This window comes from Microcebus murinus, chromosome 8 (genome assembly GCF_040939455.1).
Source record: "Microcebus murinus isolate Inina chromosome 8, M.murinus_Inina_mat1.0, whole genome shotgun sequence".
In the NCBI taxonomy this organism is placed as follows: Eukaryota; Metazoa; Chordata; class Mammalia; order Primates; family Cheirogaleidae; genus Microcebus; species Microcebus murinus.
The window spans coordinates 82,143,449-82,170,776 of record NC_134111.1 but is presented as its reverse complement, the minus strand read 5'-3'; the positions used below and the strand labels follow the sequence as shown (position 1 = coordinate 82,170,776).

General features: G+C 38.4%; 1 protein-coding gene across 3 annotated transcripts in view; it reads left to right on the top strand.

Moving 5' to 3' along the window:
• Positions 1 to 17,169: 17,169 nt before the first annotated feature.
• LANCL1 (LanC like glutathione S-transferase 1) overlaps positions 17,170 to 27,328 on the top strand; it is a 38,609-nt gene continuing 28,450 nt past the window's right edge. The window contains exons 1-3 of one of the 3 annotated variants that reach the window (XM_012751484.3): positions 17,170 to 17,224; positions 17,538 to 17,634; positions 20,918 to 21,035. In XM_012751484.3, coding sequence (XP_012606938.1) covers positions 17,554 to 17,634; positions 20,918 to 21,035 — 199 coding nt within the window. In that variant the 5' untranslated portion in view covers positions 17,170 to 17,224; positions 17,538 to 17,553. Of the gene's footprint in view, positions 17,330 to 17,537; positions 17,635 to 20,917; positions 21,036 to 27,328 lie in introns of all 3 variants that reach the window. The other 2 variants (XM_012751483.3, XM_012751482.3) reach the window with 2 other exon arrangements.

Genomic DNA, 27,328 nt, shown 5'->3' with positions numbered 1-27,328 from the left:
ATTACATTTTTGTTTACTTTGACTACATACCCCAAGTATGTAATCTTTCTTATAGAATTTGCAGATCCTAAAATTTATATCAAAAATTAGACAAAAAACAAATTACTAAATTCTGTACTATCAGTGGCCCTCTGGGTTTCATGATGAGGCAAAGAAGGTAGATACCCTCAATGCTTCATTCCAAATAATATATTAAAAGCTATTTTCTGCAGATGATCAAACTTCAATGATATGAAATACTTTCACTTGCATTTCTTAAAAAAGAAAATAAATTATCCAGTACCCATTCATGCTAGCTATTCTATTTCTGACTTCTACAGTGACTTGCTAGAGGACTAAAGCAATTAACTCATTCTTTCGGAACTTCTCCTTCTCTATATATAAAAAGCATAAAGTTATGGGTCATTAAACTATATAACTGTCTAAAGGTTCTCCAGCCATCAAATGCTGATGTTTCTTATAACCTATTTTGAGATTTCCAAGTGATGAATGTTATATAATCATAAAATGGCATTGCACAGAGAGAATTCTGGGAGGATAGTGAAGCCTAGCTCTTATCTATTGGTACATTGGGTTAGCCCTAACCTACATTCATAGCACTCAATTTTTTTGGCTTCTGTCCTGTCACCAAGTTCTTGGTTATCTAGCTCGCCAGTTCTGGCAGATCTGCTAGAGGTGATCCTGCATCTATTTATGGAGGAAGGGGTAGAAACTTAGTGCCTTAACAGTGGAGGTAAGATGGTAACTTCTCATTGTCACAAGACACTCAGAACACTAGGGAATATGAAACGATTCCATAGATATCAAATGCATGCTTTTACAACCAACACAATTCAAAATATCCAACATTTAAATAATTCCTGCAGGAACTCAACACAAGCAGTAATTACATCTTCCAAAGAAACAAAACAAAAACAAAACACTCTCTTATAGCCAATTAAACTCATTCAAGTCAATTATTCCAACAATTCTTGCCAATACACAATTCAAACCTTCACTTCAAAAGAATTTGTTTACAAACCTACTAATCGCCTCTGGAAATTAACTTCCGGGAAGCATTATAAAGTGTCCTGATCTGGAGCATCATGACCCTTCAGGGGATTTTCCAGCTTTGCCCCCAGAGCATTCTGTATCCCATAGATGTGGAATCCAGGGACCACAGAGGTTTAAGGGACTTCTCTGAAACAAGAGACTTCTGAGACAGAAACAGAACAAGACTCTTAACCTAGGACTCCATGGACAATATTCTGATTTTACACACAAAGTAAAAACCAAGCTTTTCAAGAATTACATTCACAAACTGACAATTTTATTGTGTGCATGTGTATTCTGGGGTCCAAATTTTAAATGCCAGGGTAGGGGTACAAAGATTGAACAATCCCACTTTCAATTTTTCAAGAAATCCAGCTTTTGTTAATTATGGTCAAGGCTCACCACTGAATGAAAGGAGGCTCTCTTCTATTCCCACTTCGGATGTAACCTGTCAACATTAATTACTATACCAATGAATGGCTTTCACTATCTCCTCACTACCTTCTACAAGTATTCTGGAATCCTCTCTTTATGGACGCAAAGCACTTCACAACCAGAAGAGGAACTCAAGTTGCAGTGGGTAAAGTTACAATTTTGTAGTTAAAATGCTATTATAAAATCACCTGGGATATAATTATCGATTTATTTATTAAAGTCATATGCATGTATTAGATGCAAAATGATTTCATATAACCAATGCTTAGATTGATCTACTAAAGTCACAATAAACCTACATAGAGAAACCTACCATGGCTATGCTGGAGAGGAAAGAAAGGATTATGCACAATAATATCTAGAGATAGTTTGTGGGTCAGAGATAAGTCTACAAAGTATATATATATATATATATATATATATATATATATATATATATATGCTCACAAACTTTGAGCATCTATATATATAGATGCTCAAAAATGTATATATATATATATATATATATACACATTAAGTTTTCTAGAGTATTACTACTAGCAATAAGGCTCTACCTCTACAAGTTTTCTAAATGGTGTTCCTGAGCAGTCACAGAGAATGCTGAAAATAGTCGAATAACTCTCCAACTGAAGCAAAGCTATATATAAAGTGAAATATATTTCTTTCTTTCTCCTTTCTTCTTCCTTCCTGTCTTACTACCTGCCTGCCTTCCTCCTCCTTTTCTTTCTTTTATTCTTATAATAGTGTGGGACAAAGTAAGTATGAATGCTGCTAATTAGTGGCACTGTCTCTCCATTTTATGATTTTTGGCTTAAAATAAATTTTCATATCTTTGATTGTTCCTTAACTAATATTTATTTACTTGCTCCTATGACCTCCACATGGGAAATGTCAGAGTGCCAGCAGGTATACGTGCCAGGGAAGAAAAGTTTCCCTCCTACTCAGTCATAAAACAGAAGCAGCTCTGTTTCTGGGTCGTTCCACTGGTGTGAAGTCAACGTGCAAGCAGGGAAGTATGCATAGCTAAAAGTGCCAGGGAGTGAACCAGCTCTGACACACATCCACCTATTAAATATATTGCACCCACCAGGAGGTTCGTCCTGTGCTCTGAAACACTCTGTTGCCGGACATTCAAAGCAAAGTGACCAGCAGGGAATACCTCCCCCTCAAGTCAAACTGACCCCAGGTACAAAGAATATCAGTAAGGAGATAGAAGGAGGACTCTTTTCCTTTCTAATTCTGGAATATATATTATTTAGTACTAAAAGGTTCATCAAACTCAAGCTTTGCTTCTCCAGAGCTGTTTGCACTGATCTAGGTCTTATAAAGATAAGCTTTCCCATCATCTATAAATCAGTAGTTCAGGTAGACCGAATAATTTTTCGTATGTTTAAACAAGCAATTCTCTTACTAAGCTTTCCAATGAACAAATTTTAATAATTCTTAATAATGTATTACACCTCTAATTTCTAAGATTTGTATAAAAGGAGAAGGATAGTGTTAAAAAGTGTGAATATGCAGCCCACTAAGACTTCTCCTACATATGCTAGAAAAATCTCAGTAACCCTCCTTAAGAATTTTTTTAACTCTTTTTCCTGTAGAATACAAAAAATTAACCTCTTTAGCATTTTTCTAGATATACAATGCAATTTTAAATCAAAAGGTAGAAGGGATGAGGCAGTGGGAAACGGGAGATAGGCACAGTTGTAAACATAAGTTTTTAACCCGCAATTCCCAAAGAAAAACATTACTTTCCCAAGAGAAATCTTTCAGTTATTGTCCAAAAGATGGGTGGAATTTGTACAGTTGCTGATAAATCCATTGGTTTATTTCTGCTCACAATGCGCCCTTAATCTCTGAAGGCAATGGTACCTATATACACAAAACAATCACTATCACAGCAGGTGCAGCAAAAGTAGATAGAGGAGGGAACAGGCAGCATGTTAATAAGGAGACGGTTGGAAAACCACAATCTGTCAAGCTCTGGAAAAGAAATTTGGTCATGAGCAAATTCAGCCTATAGTCAGAAGCAGAGATTTTACAGTGTGGGTCTGAATGATAATCATGGGCCCAGACATATGTTGTCATCCTTCTTCACTCTTCAAACAGAAACTGTGGCTTTGGAGATGTTGCAGTAATACTTGGCATTGACAACTGTCTCCCCTCCCCTCTAAACCAAAGGAGGTGTGTTCTCTCCACCAACACAAACGGGGAAAGCCATACCCATGATCTAACGAAAAGTACGATTCAGTTCCAATTTTACTTTACTTTTTCTTTCTTCTCTTTAACCTTGGAGAATAGCCAATTTCTGCAGCTAAAAAAGAATAATGCAAGCAAACCAAAGAAAAAGGTTGTAGAGCAAAGCAGATATTTAATAAAGAAAGGAAAAGGCCATTTCAATGCAGATTCAATTAGTTTCAAGACCAAAGGCTTCCCACAGGTCCCCAGAACAGAGCTGTGAGTTGTACTGAGTGAGGTTCAGATGCCCTTTTTTTTTTTTTTTTTTTTTTTTTAGAATTAGGACACATCCCCATGGTCCAGGACACAGGCAAGAAAACTGATTTAGTGGCCTAATTCCATTCTCAAAATTTGAAACTCCAGTATTGCATTGGTGCCTTCTGGGCATTTTCCTGACATTTCACTGATGCTAAACTGTTCTCCATTTGGCTTTTTACAAATTGATATGTACAGCTGGGAGCACAAACATGTGTAAAGGTAAATTTACTATCCAAATGCTTCAATGAGAAAAGCCAAACTGTGGGGAAAAGAATTCTAAAGAAGAGAAATCAGATTTAGCTTTAAAGAAAAAGAAAATCCATCACAATGTACTAAACAACTCCTAAAATAATCTTAAGGACATCAGGACATCAGGTCACTAAAAAAGCACCAATGTCAAGGGAAGGAACATTTGAATAATTTCCATCAACCTCCTCGCCCCTCATTCCTTAATATGCACAACTGATGCTTTTCTGCCTTACATAAAGTGTTTTGCAAATGCAAGTTCAGACAAGCCCACTGTGTGCTCCACCCCTTGAGACAGCTGCCTAAGTCACACCCATTTATAAATTATGGAGCTGCCACAAAAATCAGATGACTCAGATTGAATCTGATATATATCAGGATCCATCTATCATTTGTACTAGCTAGATGTAAGACAACAGAGAGCAATTCCTCCTACTAAATATCTAAACGGCTGAGAGCAGAGAGAAGGGACAGTAGGCCAGCCAGGAAGGGATGGGGTGGGTGAAGGAAGCAGGATAGCTAGAGTCACCCCAAAGGAAAACAGAGTGGCATGTTGTTCAGTAGATCTGAGAAAGTTACATATAGCTTATTTAAGGAGGGCAGGAGGCTAAGAATGTTCTTGAGTTACACTTCATTTCCAGAAAAGGTAACAGGGACAAACAAAGATGTGCTTCAGTGTATATTTTTCTTTGCATAGAGGATAGGAATCATTTACAGAGTAAGAATTTAAGGCAAGCACAAACAGCCATGGGTCCTGTTTGGAGATGTGGTTCCTAGAAAGTGACTCTAACTGGAGAGTCGGGTGTAGGAGGTTGCGGTGGAGTACCCTCTGCAATGAGAGCCGTGGAGAGGCAGATTGTAAGGAAGGCAGATTGGGCGGAAGGAAAAGCTTGCCCCAGTGTATTTGCAAAAGAGGATTCAGCCCATCTCAGAAGGAGCTTTGGATCTAACATAACCCTTCAGAGCGGTCCCAGATTGAAGCAAGAGTATTAGTCCTCCCATAAGTGACCAGTCACTAGATGCTCTTTAAAGACACTATTAAGAAAATAAAAAGATAAGCCACAGCCAGAGAGAAAATACAAATCATATAATCATATATCTAATAAATTACTTGTGTTCTGAATATATATATATATATATATATACACACACACATATATATATGTAGCTCTCAAAGCTATTAAGAAAATGAACATCCTTATTTAAAAAAAGGTGGAGGTCAGGGACAAAGAAATTGAACAGACACATCACACACACAAAATATAGTTGACAAATAAGCATTAAAAGATGTTAAGGCCAGGTGTGTGTGGCTTATTCCATGCCTGTAATCCCAGCACTTTGAGAGACTGAGATGGGAGGATCACTTGAGCTCAGGAGTTTGAGACCAGCCTGGGCAACATAGCAAGCCCCTGTCTATACAAAAACAATTTAAAAATTAGCTGGGTGTGGTGGCACACACCTGTAGGCCCAGCTACTCAGCAGGCTGAGGTGGGGCGAGTTGCTTGAGCCTAGGATTCAAGTCTGCAGAAAGCTCTGATTGTGCCACTGCACTCCAGGCTGGGCAACAGAGTGAGACCCTATCTCTAGGGAAAAAAAAAAAAAGAAGAAACGAAGAAGAAAAGAAAGAAAAGAGAAAGTTCTTTTGTAACTTTGCCTGATTTTATCTTTGCACAAGTTGATCCTTCTGTCTGGGATGATCACCTCCTGCTCACGTTACTTGGCTCACTGCTGTACTTCCTTCCAAACTCAGCTCAGATATCAGCTTCCAGGAAAACTCCCTGACTGCCCTAAATCAGGTTAGATGCCTCCCTCATGAGTTCCCATGGTATCCTGAGTATCTCATAGGACAGTATCTATGTACATTGTAATCATTTGTTCATCTTCTTACTAGACTGTGAGATATTTTTTATTTTCATATTCCCAAAACCTAGAACAAAATAGGTGCTCTATAAACACCTATTTGAAGAATCAGTAAGTGAATGAATGAATGAATGAACAAAAGAACCAACAAATGAATCAAAGAATGTAATTTGGAGGCACTTTAGAGACTTGACCCTTACATATCTAGGCAGGGGCAACTTGTGCATAGGAAAAGATATATGATTTTTGTAATGTAAAAGGTTTATCTGCCACCATATACATTTTCATTGGTTTATCTGAATATTCAGAGTGAGGGAAATACAGTTTTGGAGCAGACAGAATAAATTTGAAATTTATAATGGAGGGTAGGAGTTGTCAGAGGGTCTGTGTAGCCAACACAGCAGAAGAGCCCTGAGGTCCCGCAGGAAGGAGGAAGAGGAGGAAACACTAATGGCTGGAGCTGCCTGGGTGAAACACAGTTAAGCACACTGAATCTCAAGTCAGAAGATCTGGGGTCATCACTCTCTTGATGGTGACTTTGGAAAGGTGACTTAACTATACCAGTCTCAGTTTTCTCACTTGGAAAAGCAGGATAACAGTACCTACTAGTGCTACTCATGAGACTATTCCAGGATGAAAGGAAATAGATCAAGTAAAGTGTCTGGCACACAGTAAGGCCCTGTAGCCTGTAGGTGTTGTTATTAGGAAGGATCTGCAGACCAATCTCCCCTTCTTGGCCTTTTTATGTTCCTGCCAATAACACCAAATGCCCTGGAAGGTTTATAAATCTTTATACACAGACTGACAGCAAACCTCCTCCTACCCTCAGCATTACTCTGCCTACCACCTGGCTTGATGGTACATATCTTTATTAAAGAGCTTAGGCCCCATGATGAAAAGGTGGAAAATGGGATTATTCTGCCTGAAGAAATCAAGTTAAAGTTTTAAAATCTACAAAAGACTTGTTCTGAGTGGTTGTTCTCCACCCTGCTCAAAACATGTTTGTACTTCTGGTTGAGCAATATTTTTAGGCCATAGCTAAAAAAGATCTTCTGGAAATATGAGATTGTTAAAAGCCCTAATTGACTACCAAAAGAAGTTAGGAATTACACCTAGGAAAGTATTTAGGTATAATATTCATTTATACATTGGGTTAGGCTAGAGGGAATAAACTTTAAAAAAAATAGTAGTCCAGGAAATACTTTTAGGGGGTAGCAAATGTAAATTGGTAGGCACGATAATTCATGAAATTTAGCCTGTTACCATTTAGAACCATTGCTCTTAAAAATTGTTTTTTCTCTCTCTCTCCTCCCTCTCTCTCTCTCCAGCATATCTGAAACTCTAGTCTGCAAGAGAATCATATTAAGATTCAATCTCGTCTATAAGACTCTACTCTGTAAGAGAGTCATACAAAAAAATTGAAAAATGCACATTCAACCTAAACCTCCTGAATCAGAATCTCTGACAGTGAAGTCTGAGAATCTGTGCCTTGAACAAGCTCCTGAGGTGACACAATGTATGAGAATTGCTGCTCCAGAACTTGGAGTTACCCAGGGAAAAAGATATGTGTGACTCCTTGAATTCCAAGTCTTGTTCCTCAGGGGACAGGAAATTAGGTGTGAGCATTTCATTCTCCCTTTCTCAGCCAGTTCCAAAACAGCCCTGCACCCAGGCTTGGAGACTTCCTCCCCACAGGTGTCACGATGATGGCAAAGGAGCCAGCTCCACTCTGCAGCTACAGCCCTGGCGCTGACCGGGGATGTGGTCAGTTTAAGACGATTCCACACGGAGGTAGCAGGATGAACCAGCTGGATTCTTTTTGTTGTTGTTGAGACAGAGTCTCACTCTGTTGCCCGGGCTAGAGTGCCATGGCGTCAGCCTAGCTCACAGCAACCTCAAACTCCTGGGCTTAAGCAATCCTGCTGCCTCAGCCTCCCGAGTAGCTGGGACTACAGGCATGTGCCACCATGCCTGGCTAATTTTTTCTATATATATTTTTAGTTGTCCAGCTAATTTCCTTCTATTTTTTTTTTAGTAGAGTCGGGGTCTCGCTCTTGCTCAGGCCAGTCTTGCTCAAAGAATCCGCCCACCTCGGCCTCCCAGAGTGCTAGGATTACTGGGGTGAGCCACCCTGCTTGGCCCCAGCTGGATTCTTAAAGTGTTCTTCTATGTCTATAATTCCACTACTCAATTCATATCGCAGCTTCAAGTAGCAGCTTCTCCCACTTCTTATCATAAACTACGATCTTCCCACAATCACTCACCTATACATTTGAACTCTTGCCTCTTACAGCAAATAAAAAGGAAAAGTGAAGTACAAATAACATGGCTACCAGGCAAGTTGGGAAATTTTAAAGTTTCTTTTTTAAATGATTGAAAAATACCTGCTGTGAGGCAATTCCAAACCTTACAAGAAGAACTGCATGGGTCAGAGAGTCTCTCTGTTGGCTACTTCCCCTGCCAGGGGGTAGGACCGCCAAATATGCCAAAAGAACACCTCAAACAGGGACAGTGCAGGGCTTTAGTAATGTGTCATCTCATTCCATGGGTGAGTTTTGTGGGCTTGGGTCAGGGTGGAAGTGAATGTAATCCACCTGATTAACCACTCATTGTTCTGAGAAGGTTCCTGCAGTAAGGGAGTCTTTCCATCACTTCCATCACTGTGCATTGGTAGCATATAGAGAACTGGAGACCTGCATGCTTTCAACAACGCAATATAGGTGCATATTTTCAACAATAAAGGGGGAAGCCTCTTTTTCTTTTGGCTATAAAGACACGTACTAACACTGTTGATCCAGATCCCATTGCAAGTGTTAGGTGTAGAAAGAAACAAAACAGTTTAAATCTCTGTACATCTTTTACCAACTTTCTGAGCTCACAATCTTTCTTAATCTCCCAAGGAAACCTCAGCACACCTGTTTTTCACATAATAGTGGCTCTCACCCAGCAGGTACTTTTAGAGAAAGGAATCTGTCAGCACACTAATAACAGTCCTGACAAGGCAGGGTGGAAATGTTGCCAGTACCATAGGAAATACTGTCTCCAGAAAATTAAAAGTATACCGTGGTGTGCCTGGTGTATGTCTGTTTATGTTCTTATTTCCTCCACCAGCAGTTGCTCCTGTCAATCCATGAATTCTGTTCTGTGAACAAAATAGAAAATTGCTTCAGTAGTACACAGTCCCAGCCAGATGCTAACCCAACTGCATGGTGACATTAAACGCAAGTTTAGATACTCTTGCTCTACACTTCTTTGAGCTGAAAGGTAAATAGAGTACTCTTTTTCTAGAAGAAGATACAGATGTGATACTTAGGAAAAAAGTAAAAGTCATTTGTCTGATTGTATGTGTTTGTGTATGTGTGTGTTTGACGGGGGATAGAATTTTCTGGGGGAAAAAAGATGGAGTCTCATGACCTATCCTCTACCATAGGTCAATGACCCAGCTGCTAACAAAGTTCAATGGAATATGTGGGAGCAAACAGAGAAGGCATGGATGCTAGGAGGTCAGAGACAAAGAGAACAGCACAGAAACTTAAGCATGTTGTCCTTTGCTGGCAGACATGTAGTAGTATCAGTTACTAAAATTTTCATCATGCATTAGAGGCCACTAACTGTCCATCAAAGTCAGTCCTTTCTTTCATTGTTGTGGGACACACAGCTGCTAGGCAGAGAATTTCATTTCACAGCCTCTCGCAGCAAGAGGTGGCCATGGCACTAAATTCTCACCAGTGGAACAATGAGGGAAGTGATGAGTTCCACATCCTGGTCTGCACACTCCTCTGTGTGTGCTTGACCTCTGGACAAGCTGGATAAAGACACATCTATGACCAGTACTGACCTTGCTTTGGGGATAACACACTGAGGGAGGGAAGGACAAAGAGATGGAAGGGATCTGTGCTCCTCATAGGTGACATGAAGCAACACTAATCTAAGAAAAATACATTTCTGTTTATTTCAACAATTATGTTTGGGGGCCCCTTTGTAACTAACTTAGCTTTCACCCTAATCCATGCTATAACATTTTGAAATTAAAGTCTTAGAATGGAGCTAAAGAACCCTGAGATGATAGCTGTTTTCTTTAATGTAAACCTTTCCAGGTTTCTAGAAGTATTCTGTTTTAAAGACAGTAATTCAATGATTGTTTCCTGAAAATTCTCAAAAGACAGTCTTATAAAGAGAAGAAACATAGTTTTAAAAATATCATTCTAAATTTATCAAAAGTAGAATGGTCCTAGCGAAATTATAACAAACTTGTGTTAACCACAAATGTATTCAGCCACCATCACCACAGGGGAAAACATAGGTACTATTATGGGCTAAATTGTTGCCCCCTAAATTCATATATTGATATCCTCTCAGTACATCAGCATGTGGCTGTATTTGGAGATTGAGTTCTTCAAAGAGATAATTAAGATTAAATGAGGTCATTAGGGTGGGCTCTAGTCCAATATATTTTATCCTTATAAGAGGAAATTAGGACACAGACGCATACAGAGGGAAGACCATGTGGACACAGAAGAAGAAGATGGCCGTCTACAAGCCAAGGAGAGATACACCAGAAGAAATCAATCCTGCCAACATCTTGATCTCCTGATCTCTTCTATCCTTCAGAACAATGAGAAAATCAATTTATGTTATTTAAGGCTCCAATCTATGGCATTTTGTTATGGCAGCCCTAGTAGACTAATACAAGTAGTTAATGTCAAGCATTTTTCTTTTGAGTCAGAACCAAGGAGGAATTCTCTGGGTTGATTCTTTGACAAGATGGAAGCGAGGGAGGGAGGATGTAGCGGCTGCTTTTCACTCCGGAGCTTGGTAGCGAGGAATCATTACTCGAAACACAGTGTTTAGAGAGGAGGGGAGAGACCAAACTCAAAAGGAGAAAATAGCCTCCCCAGCTAAATTCCTTCCCGTGTTTATTACCAAGGACATGTGTAAAAGGTCAGGGCCATTTGCTAATTTCTTTAACAACATCCATACAAGTCAGCTGTTTTCAGCTGACCTTTACACACAGCAAACAAGCAGCTTCTGTCAGGTGTTTTCTCCTGTCCCTTCATTCACCCTGCTCACATTCTTTCCATCCATCCATCCTTTTTTCTAGGCCCAGCTCCCTTATGTCCCCCTATTTAAAATTAGAGATAGAGTGCGAGGAGGAGAAAGAGAGATACAAGCTTCAGCCAGTGTCTTTTCAAGATGATGTTGGGAGATCAATTGGCAAATCCATCATCCTAGAAAGTAAAAGAGAGAAAGTGACAAGACCAAGCACAATAAACCACATATGTAAGTTGAGGCCTGAAAACCAATTATTAGTATTTAGCCAGGAAATATCAGAGCTGAGGCCTGTGTGTCTAGTTGTTTCAGTTGACCCCACATGATTCAGGACACCCTCATGGTGTTACATGTCTGTTGCTGGGAGGGGGGGAACCCCTAGACTGGGAGATGTTACATTTGTGGAATTGGGTTGTTGGGTTGATTCTTCCAACTCACAATGTAGGTGAACTTGTCTGGAAAGGAACCACTCAGGACCTGTAGAATATATTCTTTTCCCCATGTTCAATCAAAGGCCAGTCTCTTGGAATTAGTGATGGCTGGGGAAGGCTAGGTTATAGAGGTCCCATCTGGACTATAATAGCATTAAGAGCTCATAGGTCCTGTAGTAAATGCCACTTATTATTCTTTTTAGTTATCACAAATATAGGAGTCTTCCATGGGCTCAAAGAAGGTTCTATGTGTTCTGCTTTAAGTTGGTCCTGGACAAAAGATTTTAAATGTTTTAATTTATACTGCTTAATTGGGCCACTGCTCTATCCAGATGGGTGAATTAGTCCACTGTAAAGGTGTGGGTTGCATTGGATGTACCTGAGCAGCAGCCCCTAATGAAAAGGCTGGGTAGTTAGAAGATTCCATTGTTCTAGCAAATTTCATCCCCATAAAGATTGGCCCTCTAGTAGGCAATGTTAAAAAGCGGATGGTTTACCAGGGGAAGAATAGAAATCCCCTTTGAGAGGTGGAGGAGGAGGAGATAGCTGCCATTCCTGTTGAGCCGTAGAAGGCGATGATGGAGAGAATGGCTCAGGATTCGGGAATTTTATGGCAGGAGACGCTGGCTCCTCTGGTGGAGCAGATGCGTGATTAGAATCTGTAGGAACATGCAGAGATGTCAGTGCCGTTTGCACCAAGTTCCATCTTGTGAGTACAGCAAGGGGCACCCAAATTCCCTGTCTGAAATTTTTCTTAAAAACCTTCCCTACTCACTCCCAGAGTTCTAACTCCAACGTGCCCTCATCTGGGAACAAGGGGCAATGCTGTCTTACTATACATAAGAGTCCTTGTAAAGCTTTCGGTTCAACAGAACACTGGGCAGCCTTTAAGAGCTGTTGCAAAGTGTGCAAATTCGCTGATCTTTTGTCAGGTGCTGTCCCTTATTGGAAATTCCCTTCTGAACTATGCACGTTGGTCCCTTTCCCAAAGTAGCTGGCAGGACTGGCCCTTACTGGGATGATTTCCCTTGTAGTCTGGATGACAAAAATGCTCACTGGACACGCAGATTCCTGAATCACGTCGGGTCAGCACTTGTAGCAGCAGCATTCACTCTGGTGCTCAATAAGGAAGGAATAATTACTCTAAACACATAGTGTTTAGAGAGATGAGGGGAAACCAAAGTCTGAAGGAGAAAATGGCCTCCCCAGCTAAGGTACTCGCCATATTTATTACCAAGGACACGTGCAAAAGTTCAGAGTCATTTGCTAATTTCTTTAATGACATCCATACACACAGCACAAAGCAAACAGGCTGCTCCGGGCAGGTGTTTTCACCTGTCCCTTCATTCATCCTGTTCACATTCTTTCCATCCATCTATCCTTTCTTCTAGGCCCAGCCCCTACAGGAGGAAGAAAAGGGAAAAGTTCTACATAATTTTCAGTAATTCAAATCTTTGGGTGTTTACAACTAACAGAGAGGACTTGTTTCTTTCTTTGACTATATTTGAATTTTAAATAACAATTGTACCTCCCTCCCCAAAATAAGTTTGAATCCATGCTTTATACCACATTCAAAAGTGAATTCCAGAGAAATTGAAGACTTACATGTAAAAGTTAAACAAAGCTATATAATAAAATAAAATGTGGAAAGTCATCTTCGCAGCCTAGGAGTGGATAAAGACATTTTGAACATAAAGTTAAAGCCTCAAATCACAATGTCAAAATTGGATAGGTTTAACTTCATCAAAATGAAGGGTTGTGGTTCAATGGAGAGCACCCTAGAAAAAGTTACCAGACCAAAGAAAATATCTGCAATATCTAAAGCCAAAGGATATTAATATCTAGTAAATACTCCCCAAAGAAACAAAACTCCTGCAAATCAATAAGAGAATAATGCAATAACTAATAGAAAAATGGGCAAAGTATATTAATAGGCAAAACCCAGTTGTCTAACAAGTATATGAAGCTCAATACCATTAGCCATGGAGGAGCTGAAAATTTCAACATCAATGAGATTCTACGTTATCCATTAGAATGGCAAAAATTAGAACACTAGATAATATTGAATGTTGGAGAGATGGGAATAACAGAAATTATTAGATACTGTTGGAGGAAATATAAACTAGTCAACTGGTTCTGTAAGCAATCTAACAGTATTGGGGAAATTAAATATGAGAATGTCCTGTGATTGAGCAGTTGACTTCTGGGCATGTATCTCAGGAATACTCACATCCACATGTGTAAAAGAACATGTGCCTGGATGTTTGGGGTTATATTATTTGTGGTATGGAAATTAGAAACAATGTCCATGATTAGGGGAAAGGATTAGTAAAATGGTATAGAGGCATACTATGACAATATTATACAATTATAGTCCTACATCACTTAATGCCAGGGATACATTCTTAGAAATGTGTTGTTACGTAATTTTGTTGTGCAAACATCACACTTACACAAACCTGCATGGGATAGCCTACTATACACCTAGGCTATATGGCATAGCCTGTTGCTCCTAGACTACAAAAATATACATTGAATACTGTATGCCACTGTAGCTCCATAGTATTTGTATATCTAAAGATAGCTAAGCATAGAAAAGGTACAGTAAAAATACACTATAAAAAAATGATACACCTGTATAGGACATTTACCATGAATGGAGCTTAAAGGCCTGGAAGTTGCTCTAGGTGAGTCAGTGAGTGAGTGATGAGTGAATATGAAGGCCTAGGACATTACTAGATACTAGTAGACTTTATAAACACTGTATACATAGTCAATACTTAATTTATTGAAAAAATGTTTCTTCAATAATAAACTAACCTTACTGTAACTTTTATTTTTTTTTAACTTTTTGACTGTTATAATGACACTCAAAAATATTTTTTTTCTACATCCTGCACATTAGCCTAGGCCTACACAGGGTCAGAATCATTAATATCAATGTCTTCTACCTCCACATCTTGTCCCACTGGAAGGACATTTTTTTTTTACTTTTTCATTTTTTATTTATTTATTTTTACTTTATTTTATTTTTACTATAATAGGCATGGAGCTGTTACCTCTATAATGATAGTGCTTTCCTCTGGAATATTTCCTGAAGGACCTACCTGAGGCTATTTTACACTTAACTTTTTTTTAAATAATTAGTATACTCTATGATAAAAAGTATAGTATAGCAAATACATAAACTAGTAACATAGTAGTTAGTAGTTAACATTATCAAGGATTATGTACCGTACATAATAGTATGTGCTATACTTTTATAAGACTGGCAGCTCAGTAGGTTTGTTTTACACCAGCACACCATAAACATGAGTGTAATTCACTGTGTCACAATATTATGGCAGCTACAGTGTCACTGGGCAATAGGAATTTTTCAGTTTCATTATAATGTTATGGAACCACTGTCACATATTCTGTCATTGACTGAAATGTTACATGGCACATGACTGCATCTAAAATAACAAACCACATAGAGTAACACAGATAGATGTAAAACACAGATTGCTAGTATCTATAGCAACATTCTACTTATTAAAAATACCTAAACATGACATATTTTCCAAAGGAGATATATATATATATATATACATATATATATATATATATCATATTGTGGTAGTTGCCTTCTGGCAGAGTGGAATGGGTGGGAAATGGAAATTAAGGGGGGGAATAGAATAGAGTCTTGCATGCACTGATGCACTGATGATCCTGTACTAGAAACTGAGGAGTATAATTAGCTCAATTCTCCACATGAGTTTTAAACACACACACACACACACACACACACACTCTCCCCAAGTTCTTCCTGAGTTCAATTCATTATTCTGGAAAGCCATATCTGCAATGGGGTTGCTGGTGTAAACCGTCTAATCTTATTAAACTTTTTTGGTTACGCTACCTCAGTGGTTCACAGCAGGGGCAATTTTGCCTCACCATCTCCTTCCAAGGCACATTGGGCAATGTCTGGAAGCATTTTTTGGTTGTCACCACTTGGGGAGTAGGAGTGCTGCTGTCATCTAGTAAAGGGACCAGTGATGCTACCAAACATACTAGAGTGAACAAGACAGTTGCCACAACAAAGAAGCGTCCTTTCCAAAATGTCAGTAGTGCAAGGCTGAGAACCCTTATGCCATCTCATTACCTTATCCTTGTAAAGGGTATTTCTTTGGTCTTTGGGAGGCCACCCTTCAAGCTGACCAAGCTGCTCTTTTCTTCCCTCACTTTCTACTTCCTCACTCTCCTCCCAGCTTCCTTTTCCAATCTCCTTTCAGTTCTGCTCCAGCACAATCTACTCATATTAGATGTTATGTTATGATGCCGCACTCTCTCTAGAAGTCATTAATTCACTTAAATATCACACTAACTTTAATTACTTATATCAAGACTACAAGTGGGATAAACAGTAAGCCTTTATTAATTAAAGAAAAAAAATGATAAAATGCCTCTCACTCCTTTTCCTTTTCTCTCTAATGAGTTTCTTCCTCCAAACGCTCATGTTTTAAAAATGAAGGATATCCAATCTAATACTCACTAAGGGCCTCTACTAAGTCTTCATGAATTTGGTGAGGAAAAGAAAGGAGCTAATAAGTTTCTTTGAAGGGCAACAGTTTATAAAGAACAAACGGAGGGTGGGGGTGGAGTTTGGGCCTGGGGTGTGAGGATTAGAAGCAGAGTTGGGGATGTCAACTGCAGAAGCACAAACTTGGCCTAAGGGGGTAGTGAGTAGGATGTGGATTGAGCTTCAGCTGTTGGAGGTCTGGGACTAGGATCCTTCACTGAAACAAAACCGGAAGGAAAAGAAGACTGAGGCTGACTTTTTAACTGAACTCCAAAATTCTCCAAGCAACAGAATGGGCCAAACGTGTACCAGGTGGGATTTAAGTTTAAATGAAAGGAAAAATTTTCAGATAATGGGGACTGTTAAACATTGAATTTGAATGTCGTGCCTCTCCTGCTCTGGTGGTCTTCAATATTTTTTAAAGAGGGCTTCAGTATCCAGTATTATACTCTAATTTAGGCTAAGGAGCCGATTAAATTTCTTAAGAGCTGTGATTTCTGTTTTCCAATATTTTCCCTGAAGTTTTTTCAGTTGCTGTTTGATACCTTGTCTCTTGGGCACTCACATAGCCTCTCAAGTGCCTTTGAGCATAAATTATCCCCCAAAGACAAGTTATTTCTCTCATCAATATATGCTGGGTTTTGTTGTTGTTGATAGTGGTGGCAGTGGCGTTTTTGTTTTGTTTCTTTCTGTTTTTTAAGAAATGAAAACGTTTGGAAAGTCCCTGAAGAGACATTATCCTCCTCAATTTTATTTAGCCCGAACAGGAGGAATACCAATATGTTCAGATCTCAAAGCAGTCTTCTTTTTCTACTCCAGATAAAAAAACTTCTAATTCTTATGAATCTGGACTTGAATTTTACTTTCTCAAAAAAAAAGAAAGAACGGTAGGAAATATTGGGCTCACGTGCACGTTATTCTAACCTATGCCCTCACTTCTGCTACCTAGGAATTAAATTACCCCTTACTACCCTTCCGAAATCACACTCCTGTTTCTTTAACAAACTGTAAGCGACAAGGGGGCGGGCCTTCGGGGCGGTGAAGGCTCTGATTGGTCCTATGGCAGGAAGTAGGCGGTGAAAGCGCCGCTTCTGTTATTGTCCGAGGCTGCCGGGTGAGAGGCCAGGGCCAAGCAGGGCTTCAAAACGCAGGCACCGCCCTTGCTTTATACCGCTAACGTGGGAACGTGGGAGTGCAAAAACGAGTCCCCTTCATCCGGGTGGGTTCGGGGCCCTGGCAGCCTTTACGCGAAGGTGCCGCGCCCCAGCGACTGGGCCGCAGTGGGCCCGAGGTCCACTCGGACCACCAAGACCGCCCGAAGTCCCCGGAGCTGGAGGGAAGGGATTGCCTGGGCGCCGGCCGCCGCCCTCACAACTCGGCCGAGGCACCTGGCTCAACCTAGGTTCTCTTTTTCCCCTGTTCTGCAGGCTCGCTTCCGGCGTCATGGCTCAAAGGGCCTTCCCGAATCCTTATGCTGATTATAACAAATCCCTGGCCGAATGCTACTTTGATGCTACCGGGAGGGTGAGTTTGGGATAAATCTGCCTGCATCCCTTCCTCACTCCACAGTGATTGGAAGGGAGCTCAGTCTTGCCTGAAAGAAAACGATCAGCATCCCCTTTGGAAGACTATCTGATTTGAGGAGAAATATATAGGATATTTTTAAATACGTAAAATACATGTTAAAGTATACAGTGTAAACTCTAGCATAATGTTGAATATCAATGAGATAAGGAGTCATTTATATTATAATAATTGAAGATACAACCTCAATCATTGATAGTTTATAAAAATTGGCAGATATGTAGTTTACCTTGCAATTTGCATTTTCAGTCTGGTAAGTTGAGGAATCCTAATGGTATTCACACGTGCCATTTTATTCCTTTATGATTGTACACAAGTATGGGCAGGATAATGTGGTTTGTGGTAAGGACATCTTTAAACTGATGGCGTTAGGAGAATTTGGGGACTTGGAGACCTGAAATTTGTACCATTACTACTGTTTCCAGGCCATCCCCACAGTTTTAATTACTAGTTTGATTTTGGGGAAAAATAAGTAATAAATTAAACTGGTTAGTACATCACAAGCCACTGTGCAAAAGAGAACCTGGGTGTGAGATACCAGAGGCCTGTGTTTTCTCATGCCTCTTTGGGTGAACATATTGTTAAAGAGGGAATACAGTTCTTCTTAAGAATACCTAGTTTTGAGAAATCCTAAGAATGAGATTGGAAGGGTGTGCACACTTTTCAAAAATATTTTACTTGGTTATTTCTTTGAAACTTGTCAGTCATACAAAAAGCATTTCACGTATGATATAATGGCCTTACAGATTTCATATCTATAATGTTAACTGTATGTGGGTCTGTTTGATTTTTCCTTAAAACACTTGTCATTATATGTTAACTTGGGTCAGTAATGCAGGTAGGAGGGAAAAAAGATGATGAAGAGGTTTAGGGTAGAAGGCTACCAAAATGTATATGGAGTTAAGAGTCAATGTGATTATTTTAAGACCAAGATTGAGCTGCTCAAACAAAGCTTTTTATAATGATTTTGAAGTGAGGTCAGATGGATTCCCTTTAGCCACTTGGGCCCGAGTTCTGCCTAGCTCTGCAAATTCTGCAGCTGAAATATATGTCTTGTCTTGTTGGAGGAGGACATGCTGCTTCATGCTAACTTGGCAGAGAGAATACTTGAGGATATGTTCTAACGATAGAATCCTTCAATAAAATGTAGCTCACTATTTAGGCTGTTTATAAATTAATTTTTTTAAATCAATTTAACCCTTTATTTCTAAGGGGAAAAAATTCATAAATTTAAACCCTGACCCCAAAATAATAATGTAATTTATTGCCTAAGAGAGTTTTTAGACATCCTAGAAAGAAACTTGCATACCAGTTTTAAAATGAATTTTAAACACAAAGGATCAAACCCTGGCGATCTGTCCTCCTTAATTTGTTAACACAAAGATTTCAGTAAGGAACCAGTCTGTTTTATGGCATCTATCAGGCTTTTAGAGACTTCTCAAATTATTGCTAGAGTGAATAGTTTGGTGGTCTACCACAAGCAATCAATATTCTCAGGCAGGTCGCCTTTATTAAATGCAATATATGCCAAATAGAAAGTAACTTCCTTCCTGAGGCTGAGGTTTTCTCATTATTCTTAGTCTCTTGAAGGCCAGGCAAGATGATAAATTATACATGATCTATGTACAGAAGATGACATGTTCTCATGTAGATGCACTCTTCTATCTAGTTGAGATTTATAGGCCTTTTATATTAACATTGAAGCATATTTTATCTTGCTAAATATATTTTCAAGTCTTGTTGAAATCTTAACCTGTTGGCAGATATTGTTGAGTAACGGGAATGTGTGTGTCAAACAATATGGTTTCTTTAGAGTGTGAAATAAGGGATCATAGTGGTGCTTTATAAAAAATAATCCATTTAAAATTGGATTCTAATTTGCCTTATCAGCAATGCTCGGAAGTGAATCTTAATGTCTTTTAAAATTATTATTAATTTTGGTACTGCCTTCTTTCTTTTTTCAGTGTTAAGGTGCCCATTTTTAAAAAGGAGATTCTATTGCTAACAGGTAGTGGTTAGGTTTGTTTCTACAATCCATACATGGTAAAATAAAATGTACTGTTGTAATGTTCCCCTGCATTGTTCAGAAATTTTATTGCTTTATGAAATCTGAGTCGTGGAATTGCAGCAAGTTCCTGAAATTATTGAGGGATACATTAAAGTGACCTTTTAAGACACTTGATGATTCAGTGTATACAGAACTTTAAAAATATTTTTCACCTGTCTTTAGGAAGAGTAACATAATAATTGGTCTCACAGTTTGTTCAGCATCTGTGGGCCTTCATGTGAGTGTTATTCATCCCAGAACCCCCCAGGCTTAGTGTACTATCAGTCCATATCCAAATTCTTACTTGTCATAGACCCTTGGGCTGCTGAAGAATAGTAAATGTCAACACTTACATGCCTGAATGGGAAAGACCTGTGACATGTGATCTCATTTAATCCTAAAAGTATCTTTTGAAATTGATGAGGCAGGTATTATTATCCTGGCTATATGGAGGTAATTGAAGCATGAAGAAGTTACTAGTTGAGCAATATCACTCAGTTAATAGTGAGTGGATAAGGATGTAGCCAGTCTCAGTCACTAAGAAATATTTAATGAAGTCCCTACCCTTTGCTGGGCTCTGGGCATAAGTTTGTGGTAGCTGGGTTTGACATTCTTTCCACTCTACTTGAGGCTTCTGATATATGTGAATTTGTTTTGCTTGTCTTGTACTCCTTCAATTTTTAAAAAATAATTATCCATTTTTTTTAATAACAAGAGCAATTAGAATGTTTCTTTAAGGGAGTAACATTGCTACTACTTGAATACTAAAAATCCAGTGCCTTGAAAGCAATAAACATCTTCTGATTTGTGCTTAATTTAATAAAATAAATTTTTATCATAATAATAAATATTGGTTTAAATAATAGATGATCTTTATCAGGTGGGAAATTACTATGAGGCAGTTTATCATTGGCACTCTGTTTTAGTATTTAACTAAAAATTTTATGTAAAACATTTAAGTTACAACAGTATTTCTTGCCTTGAATAGAAAAATAATAGAAGTACTTTTGTTAATATGCTGTTGTTTAAGAATGAATAATAAATTGTCCAGTTTTCCCAGGCAGAAAAATGTGGCCTAAGTGGAAATGAAATACCTTCCTATCTTTGATAGGATATAGTCCAAGAAATTGGGTAGCCCATATTTTTTTGATATTTGTTTTCCCTTAATATCTACAGCTGACTCCTGAGTTCTCACAACGCTTGACCAACAAGATTCGGGAACTTCTTCACCAAATGGAAAGAGGCTTAAAGTCCGCAGACCCTCGAGATGGCACTGCTTACACTGGCTGGGCAGGTATGAAGTGCTGACTGTAGCTGGCATAAGCATCATACATGAGAGCCAAAGCATTACTTTTTCAAGAGCTATCTGACTTAATGGTACATGCTTAAATGCTTCCTGCTCTGCGTATGAGTAATTGCTTCTGGGAGATGGTTGTGCTCTCAACCCAGCATGGTATCTTCTGGATTTTTAATAGTACCTTGTAACTTAGGGCATGCTAAGCATATCCATGCAATTCATGCTTGATATTTGGATGGCTGCCACACTTGTGGGGAGAAAAATTGACATAGTTAATTTGGAAGTGAAATTTCAGGGGGAAGAGTTGGGAAGAATTCCAAAATACAGTGTCTGAAATAAAGGGAAAGAGAATTTATCCTTAGGAAATAAAATATGTCCAGAAGTGTCATTTTGAAAAAATAGTTATCCATAACAAGGATCTGTACAGGAGCACAGAGTAAAGTATTGATTCCATGAACCAACCTTTCCATATGAAAATTGCTGGTTGGTTTGCATTTGCTGTATTGTCAATCATTGATAGGTTGGAGAAAGTCTAGAAAGAAACACCACTGTTGTTAAAAGAGAAATCAAAGAAGGAAAGTTGAAGAACTGTGGTTTGCCAAACATAGACAAAAAGACAGCTTTATAATCTGCTTGAAGGAAGCACAGTCTAGAGACTCGGTGCTTCCCATTCTCAGAGGTCAAGGAGGAAGAAGTTTGCAATGTAAGAACTTTGAATTCAATTTTAACCTATAAAAATGCAGGTTTCTGGGCCTCACAGCAGAGATTCTGATTAAGTGGGTCTTAAGCAGGACATAGGAATTTTTCATTTTACAAGCTTCAGTGGTCCTGATGCAGATGGTGATCTTTGGTCTGCAGTTTGAAAGCTTCTTTATGAGAGAAATTTACTAAAAGCAATCTCTTAGCAATTCTCTTTAACGCAGGTGGAACATCCCAAATACAAAAATCTGAAAGACACAATGTTCCAAAATCTCAAACTTTGAGCACCAACATGACACTCAAAAGAAATGTTCATTGGAGCATCTCAGATTTCAGATTTGGGATGTTAACCAGTAAGTATAAGGCAGCTATTCCAAAATCCCCCCCCACCAAAATTTGGAATCCAAGACAATTTTGGCCCCAAGCATTTCAGATAAGGGTTACTCAAACTATAATGCCCTGTGATTCTATTTTAATCTTACAAGGACAGGGAAGGCAGATAAAATCAGTAAAATTATAATCTCAGGGATGTTTAAGGTCAGTATTTTATAAAATAAGAAGAATGGCATAGATAATATTGGGCCATCCCTTTTATAATCGGTTTTATGATTTTTGTGGATTTTAGAAGCTTGTCACAAGAAATGTTAACATGTGAATAAAATGAAAGTATTTAGCTTCAAGCAGGAAGTTTTAACAGCTGGCATTTATTATCTACTATATTCTAGGTGCGGTGTAATTGTCAGGTTAATCTCATCAGTGAACATTTCTATTCTTTATTTAAAATTATCAGGATTTGAACAAAACAGGACTAGTACAATACATGGTTGTCTTGAGGTTTCCTCTTGATTGTCACACTGCAATAATAACTAAGACTCAGGCATATAGATCTTTCCCAAGTATATTTGGAGTTTCTATTATTTTGTTATTCCTGCCCAAAAGAACAGAAACAAATTGCTAAGTCTTAACTGCAGGACTGCTTACAAAAGAGTGACTGAAATCTTTCAATCACCTGTACAGATGAGCTTATATTATTATTAATTCTAAGGTACCCTGCTTTAGGAGGAAAAGAAGTGGGGATTGATTTCAAGTTGGAATTAATAGTTTCACAGTGTTAGGAAAAATTATCAGTGAGTCCCTTGTATTGCTTTTGCTAGTTGAGAAACCAAAAATAAAGCTTTCCCTTGGAAATAGAAAAGAAATTTCACGCCAAAGTAAAATGCAAGTTGGTTTAAATTTTTTGGCTGTGTAGGGTTTCCGGCATCATCTCCTTTGAGTGCCAATATCCTTCAACCTTTTATCTTAAGTATCTATGCTACTCATTGCTAGCTCCTGAGAGCAGCTTATATGGCAAGTTTCTGAAGCAAATTGGCACACTAAGCAGTTTAGGATCTCTTCAGTGGCTGGTTGTTTTATAAGGTAGCATAAAATCTTCTATATAAATTTGCTAATGGCTTTCAAGGCAAGGTTCCAGTGTCTTCTAATCAAACACTGTTAAAAAGCCATAATTTCCACATAAAATAGACTGTCTCCTCCAGTGTTTTGGTAAGTAAAATGTTGCCCTGTGCCAGTGTTCAGTCTAACATAAAGCTTTGAATTGCATAAGAAACTAAACCTGATGTTACCACAGAAAATCAATGTTAATACCTTCTTCTCCTCTTATACCTTCTATACCTTACCAAGTATTGTCTAATCATAACTGTAATTTTATTATGAAAACATGCATTTACAAAAAACACAAATATCTGGTGTTGTGTATCAAAACAATGTTTATATAATTATGTGTAGATTTGTATGTTACTTTGTGTGTGTCCATGTTATTTTTCAAAAAGTGAAGTTTTTAGGAAACAGGCATATTTTTTTAAACTTTGTTCAGCCCCATATTTGGGGCCATATTTTATAAATATTAACATATTGTTTGCCCTTGTTGCTAATGTGTTAAAACTTACATTATTTTGGGAAACACTGATTGTAGGAAATCCTTAAAACTTTCAACATTGATATTTAATGAGCATTTGTTGTCAATGTACAATGAAAGCTTTTGCAAGTTACCATTATATTATTCAGCATATAGTTTGAGAAAACTGCATGATTATTACAATTAGTTAGAACTTTAAATTACTATCTTATTGTGTTAAAATTTTTTTTAGTATTTATTTATTTAATTTTTATTTATTTATTTAGAGATAGGGTCTCACTCTTTTGCCTAGGCTAGAGTGCAATGCATCATAGCTCACAGCAGCCTCAAATTCCTGGGCTCAAGCAATCCTCCTGCCTCAGGCTCTCAAGTAGCTGGGACTACAGGTGTGGGCCACTGTGCCCAGCTAATTTTTTTACTTTCTGTAGAAATCGGGTCTCTCTCTTTCTCGGGTTGGTCTTGAACGCCTGGCCTCAAGCAGTCCTCCCACCTTTACCTCCCAGAGTGCTAGGATTACAGGCCTGAGCCACAGAATCTAGTCTTACTGTGTTAAATTTTATTCCCAGTAGAACCATGGCCTGATAGCTACTGGTGGTTCAAATAAGATTAGCGTTTGGGGCAGCATTAGGTTCAGCTGCCTATACACTCCCCCCACCCCCCCAATAAAAAAACAAAATTAAACAAAATTACAGGATTTAAATAAGATAGCATATTTTTCTCTCATATGAAAGAAGGCCAAGGGAAGCAGTCTAGGGCTGAGATGGTGGCCTCAGGATATCAGTAGGAACCCAGGCACCTTTGTGTTCCATCATTTCTCAGCCACTAGTTTATACCTCTTGATCAAGATGGCTGCTGAAGATCCAGTCATTACATCAGCTTTTTGGGCTGCTAGAAAGAAGAGGCAAAGAAGAATGCATTCCTTCCCTTTAAAAAGATTTCTTGGAGTCTCACTCAGCATTTCAATTCTGTTTACTTTGCATTGGCAGTCACATGGTCACATAGTCATTCTTGTTAGCAAGAAAGGATGGTAAATGTAGTCTGTTAGCTGGAGTTCTGTTACTAAAAAAGAAGAGTGGATTTTGGGGTAAAACTTTATAATCTCTGCTATAATGCCTATATAACAAGAAAAATGATTTTCTTCTTTATTCCTATGTTTTGCACAAGGCATTTGGTCAGTGTGCTCCAATTTTTCCATCCGCCAAAGGATCTCTAACTTCTGTCCACTTTTAGGGGGATTTTTGTGAATAAATTTACCAACGTCTATAAAATTTTTTTAAATTTGCTAAGCAATGTTTTGTCGTTCTTTATTTCCAGAGAGACTTATTTGGATTTTGATTCACAATATCTTTATTCTTTTAAGTTTTTATCTTCATTTCAATAAGTAATAATCTTTGCATAAATCTACCATAGAAAGGAAATATTGCAGGAATGCCAAATCATAAGTAATTTTTGTAGAGCTACATGTAACTTAAATCTAGAAGGAACTGCAAGTGAATCTAGACTTCATACTATGAAACGTTATTGTTTTGGTAGCTTGATTAAACAGTTCTTTGTCTTCCCTTTCTGCTTTCTCTCAAATTCTTGTTTACTGTTGCAGAATTACAAAGTCTTTAACTTGTACCATATATCCATTCATACTAAAGCTCATAATCATATGTCTGTATTTCTACTTCATGACTCTAAAGAAAGCTACCAAAACTAGGCTTCCCTACTTCCTAATGCCTCATTCATGCTATGCCTAGATTTGTCTCAGTTGATCTTGAAAATAAAATGGTTCTAGTGAGAAGATGACACCCATGTGTTCTTAGTGTTATAAGTGCACAGTTGATACTTGAACAACGTGTGGGTTGGGGACAGTCAAAAGTCCATGTATAACTTTTGACTCCCCAAAAACTTAATTCCTAATTGTCTACTGTTGACCAGAAGCCTTACCGATAACATAAAGTTGATTAACACATATTTTGTATGTTGTATGTATTATATACTATATTCTTACAATAAAATAAGCTGGAGAAGAGAAAATGTTATTAAGAGAATCATAAGGAAGAGAAAATCTATTTACTATTCATTACGTGAAAGTGGATCATCATAAAGGTCATCATCCTTGTCATCTTCATGTTGAGTAGGCCAAGGAGGAGGAGGAGGAGAAGGAGATGGAGTTGGAAGAGGAGGAGGAGGAGGCGTCGTTAGTTTCACTGTCTCAGGAGTGGCAGAGGTGGAAGTGGTGGAGGAAGTGAAAGGGGAGGCAGGAGAGACAGGCACACCTGATGTAACTTTATAGATATCCATGGTCATTTCTGTCTGACATTTTCGCTTTTTCATTTCTCTAAAAATGTTTTTCATAATTTGCTTTAGGTTAAGTGCATCATCATGTAAGGGTCCACGTCATAGAAGAAGTCAAAAGCAGTCTTGAACAATCAGAACCCTTTTGCCAGACTGTCTAATGTCAGTTTGTTTTCTGGCACTGCTTCTTCTATGTCATCTTCCTCATCATCTGGCACTGGTTCAGAAGCATTCATCTCTATCAAGTCATTTTCTGTTAATTTCTCTAGTATAGTGTCTGTTAGGTTTTGAATTACTCCAAGATACATGTCTTGAAACCTTCATACCACCACATACCCTAAATCTCTTTCACGATTTCCTTGATTGAAATAAACCTGTGAAATCATGCACAACATGTAGACACAGTTTTCTCCAGTAGGAATTTATTGTTTCAGCCTTGATGGCTTTTATTACAACAATGATGACTTCTTCGATGGTGTAATTCTTCTAGGCTTTCTTGGTATTCTGACTTTCTGGGTTCTCTTCCCATGGCGTTGACAATCCTTTCCATAGAGTACCGTGAGTCTTAAAGGTCCTTATGATTCAAGAGCTGAATTAGAGACACTGTATTTGGGGGCAAATGCACCACTTTGACACCTTCAGTGTTGAACTCATGGGTTCTAGGTGGCCAGGGGTATTGTCTAACGTAGGAAGAACTTTAAAAGGTCATCCCTTACTGGCAAGATATTTCCTGACTTCAAAGACAAAGCATCAGTGAAACTAATTCAGGAAAAAGGTTCTCGTCCAAGCCTTCTTGGGCAACCAAAAGACTTCCAGCTGCTGTTTGTCTCTTCCCATCAAGGCTCAGGGGTTAGCTGCTTTATATTAATAGATGAGGGTAGTCCTGATGATAGACCTGACTACATTTGCATAGAACAATAGACTTAGCCTATCCCTTCCTGCCTTGAATCCTGATGCGTGCTTCTCTTCCTTACTAATGTCATTTGTGGCCCCCCTCCCCACTCCCACAATAGGGCACTTTTGTCTGCATTAAAAACCTGTTCAGGAAGATATCCTTTCTCCTCAGTGGTCTTCTTACTGGCATCTGGGAACCTCATCTGCTGCATCTTAGTAGGCAGAGCTGCTTCTCTTATTATCTTGACATTTTTAAAGCTAAACTCATTCTAAAATCATCAAACCATCCTTTGCTGGCATTAAATTCTCCAGCTTTAGATCCTTCATCTTCCTTTTGCTTTAAGTTGTCATAAAATGACTTTGCTTTTACTTGAGTCATATTAGAGTCTATAGGCATGCCTTTCTTATGGCAATCTTGCACTGATATAAAAGCTACATTTTCAGTATGAGATAAAAACATATTGTGCTAAAAGTGTAAGGTTTTTGCACCTGCTTAGTA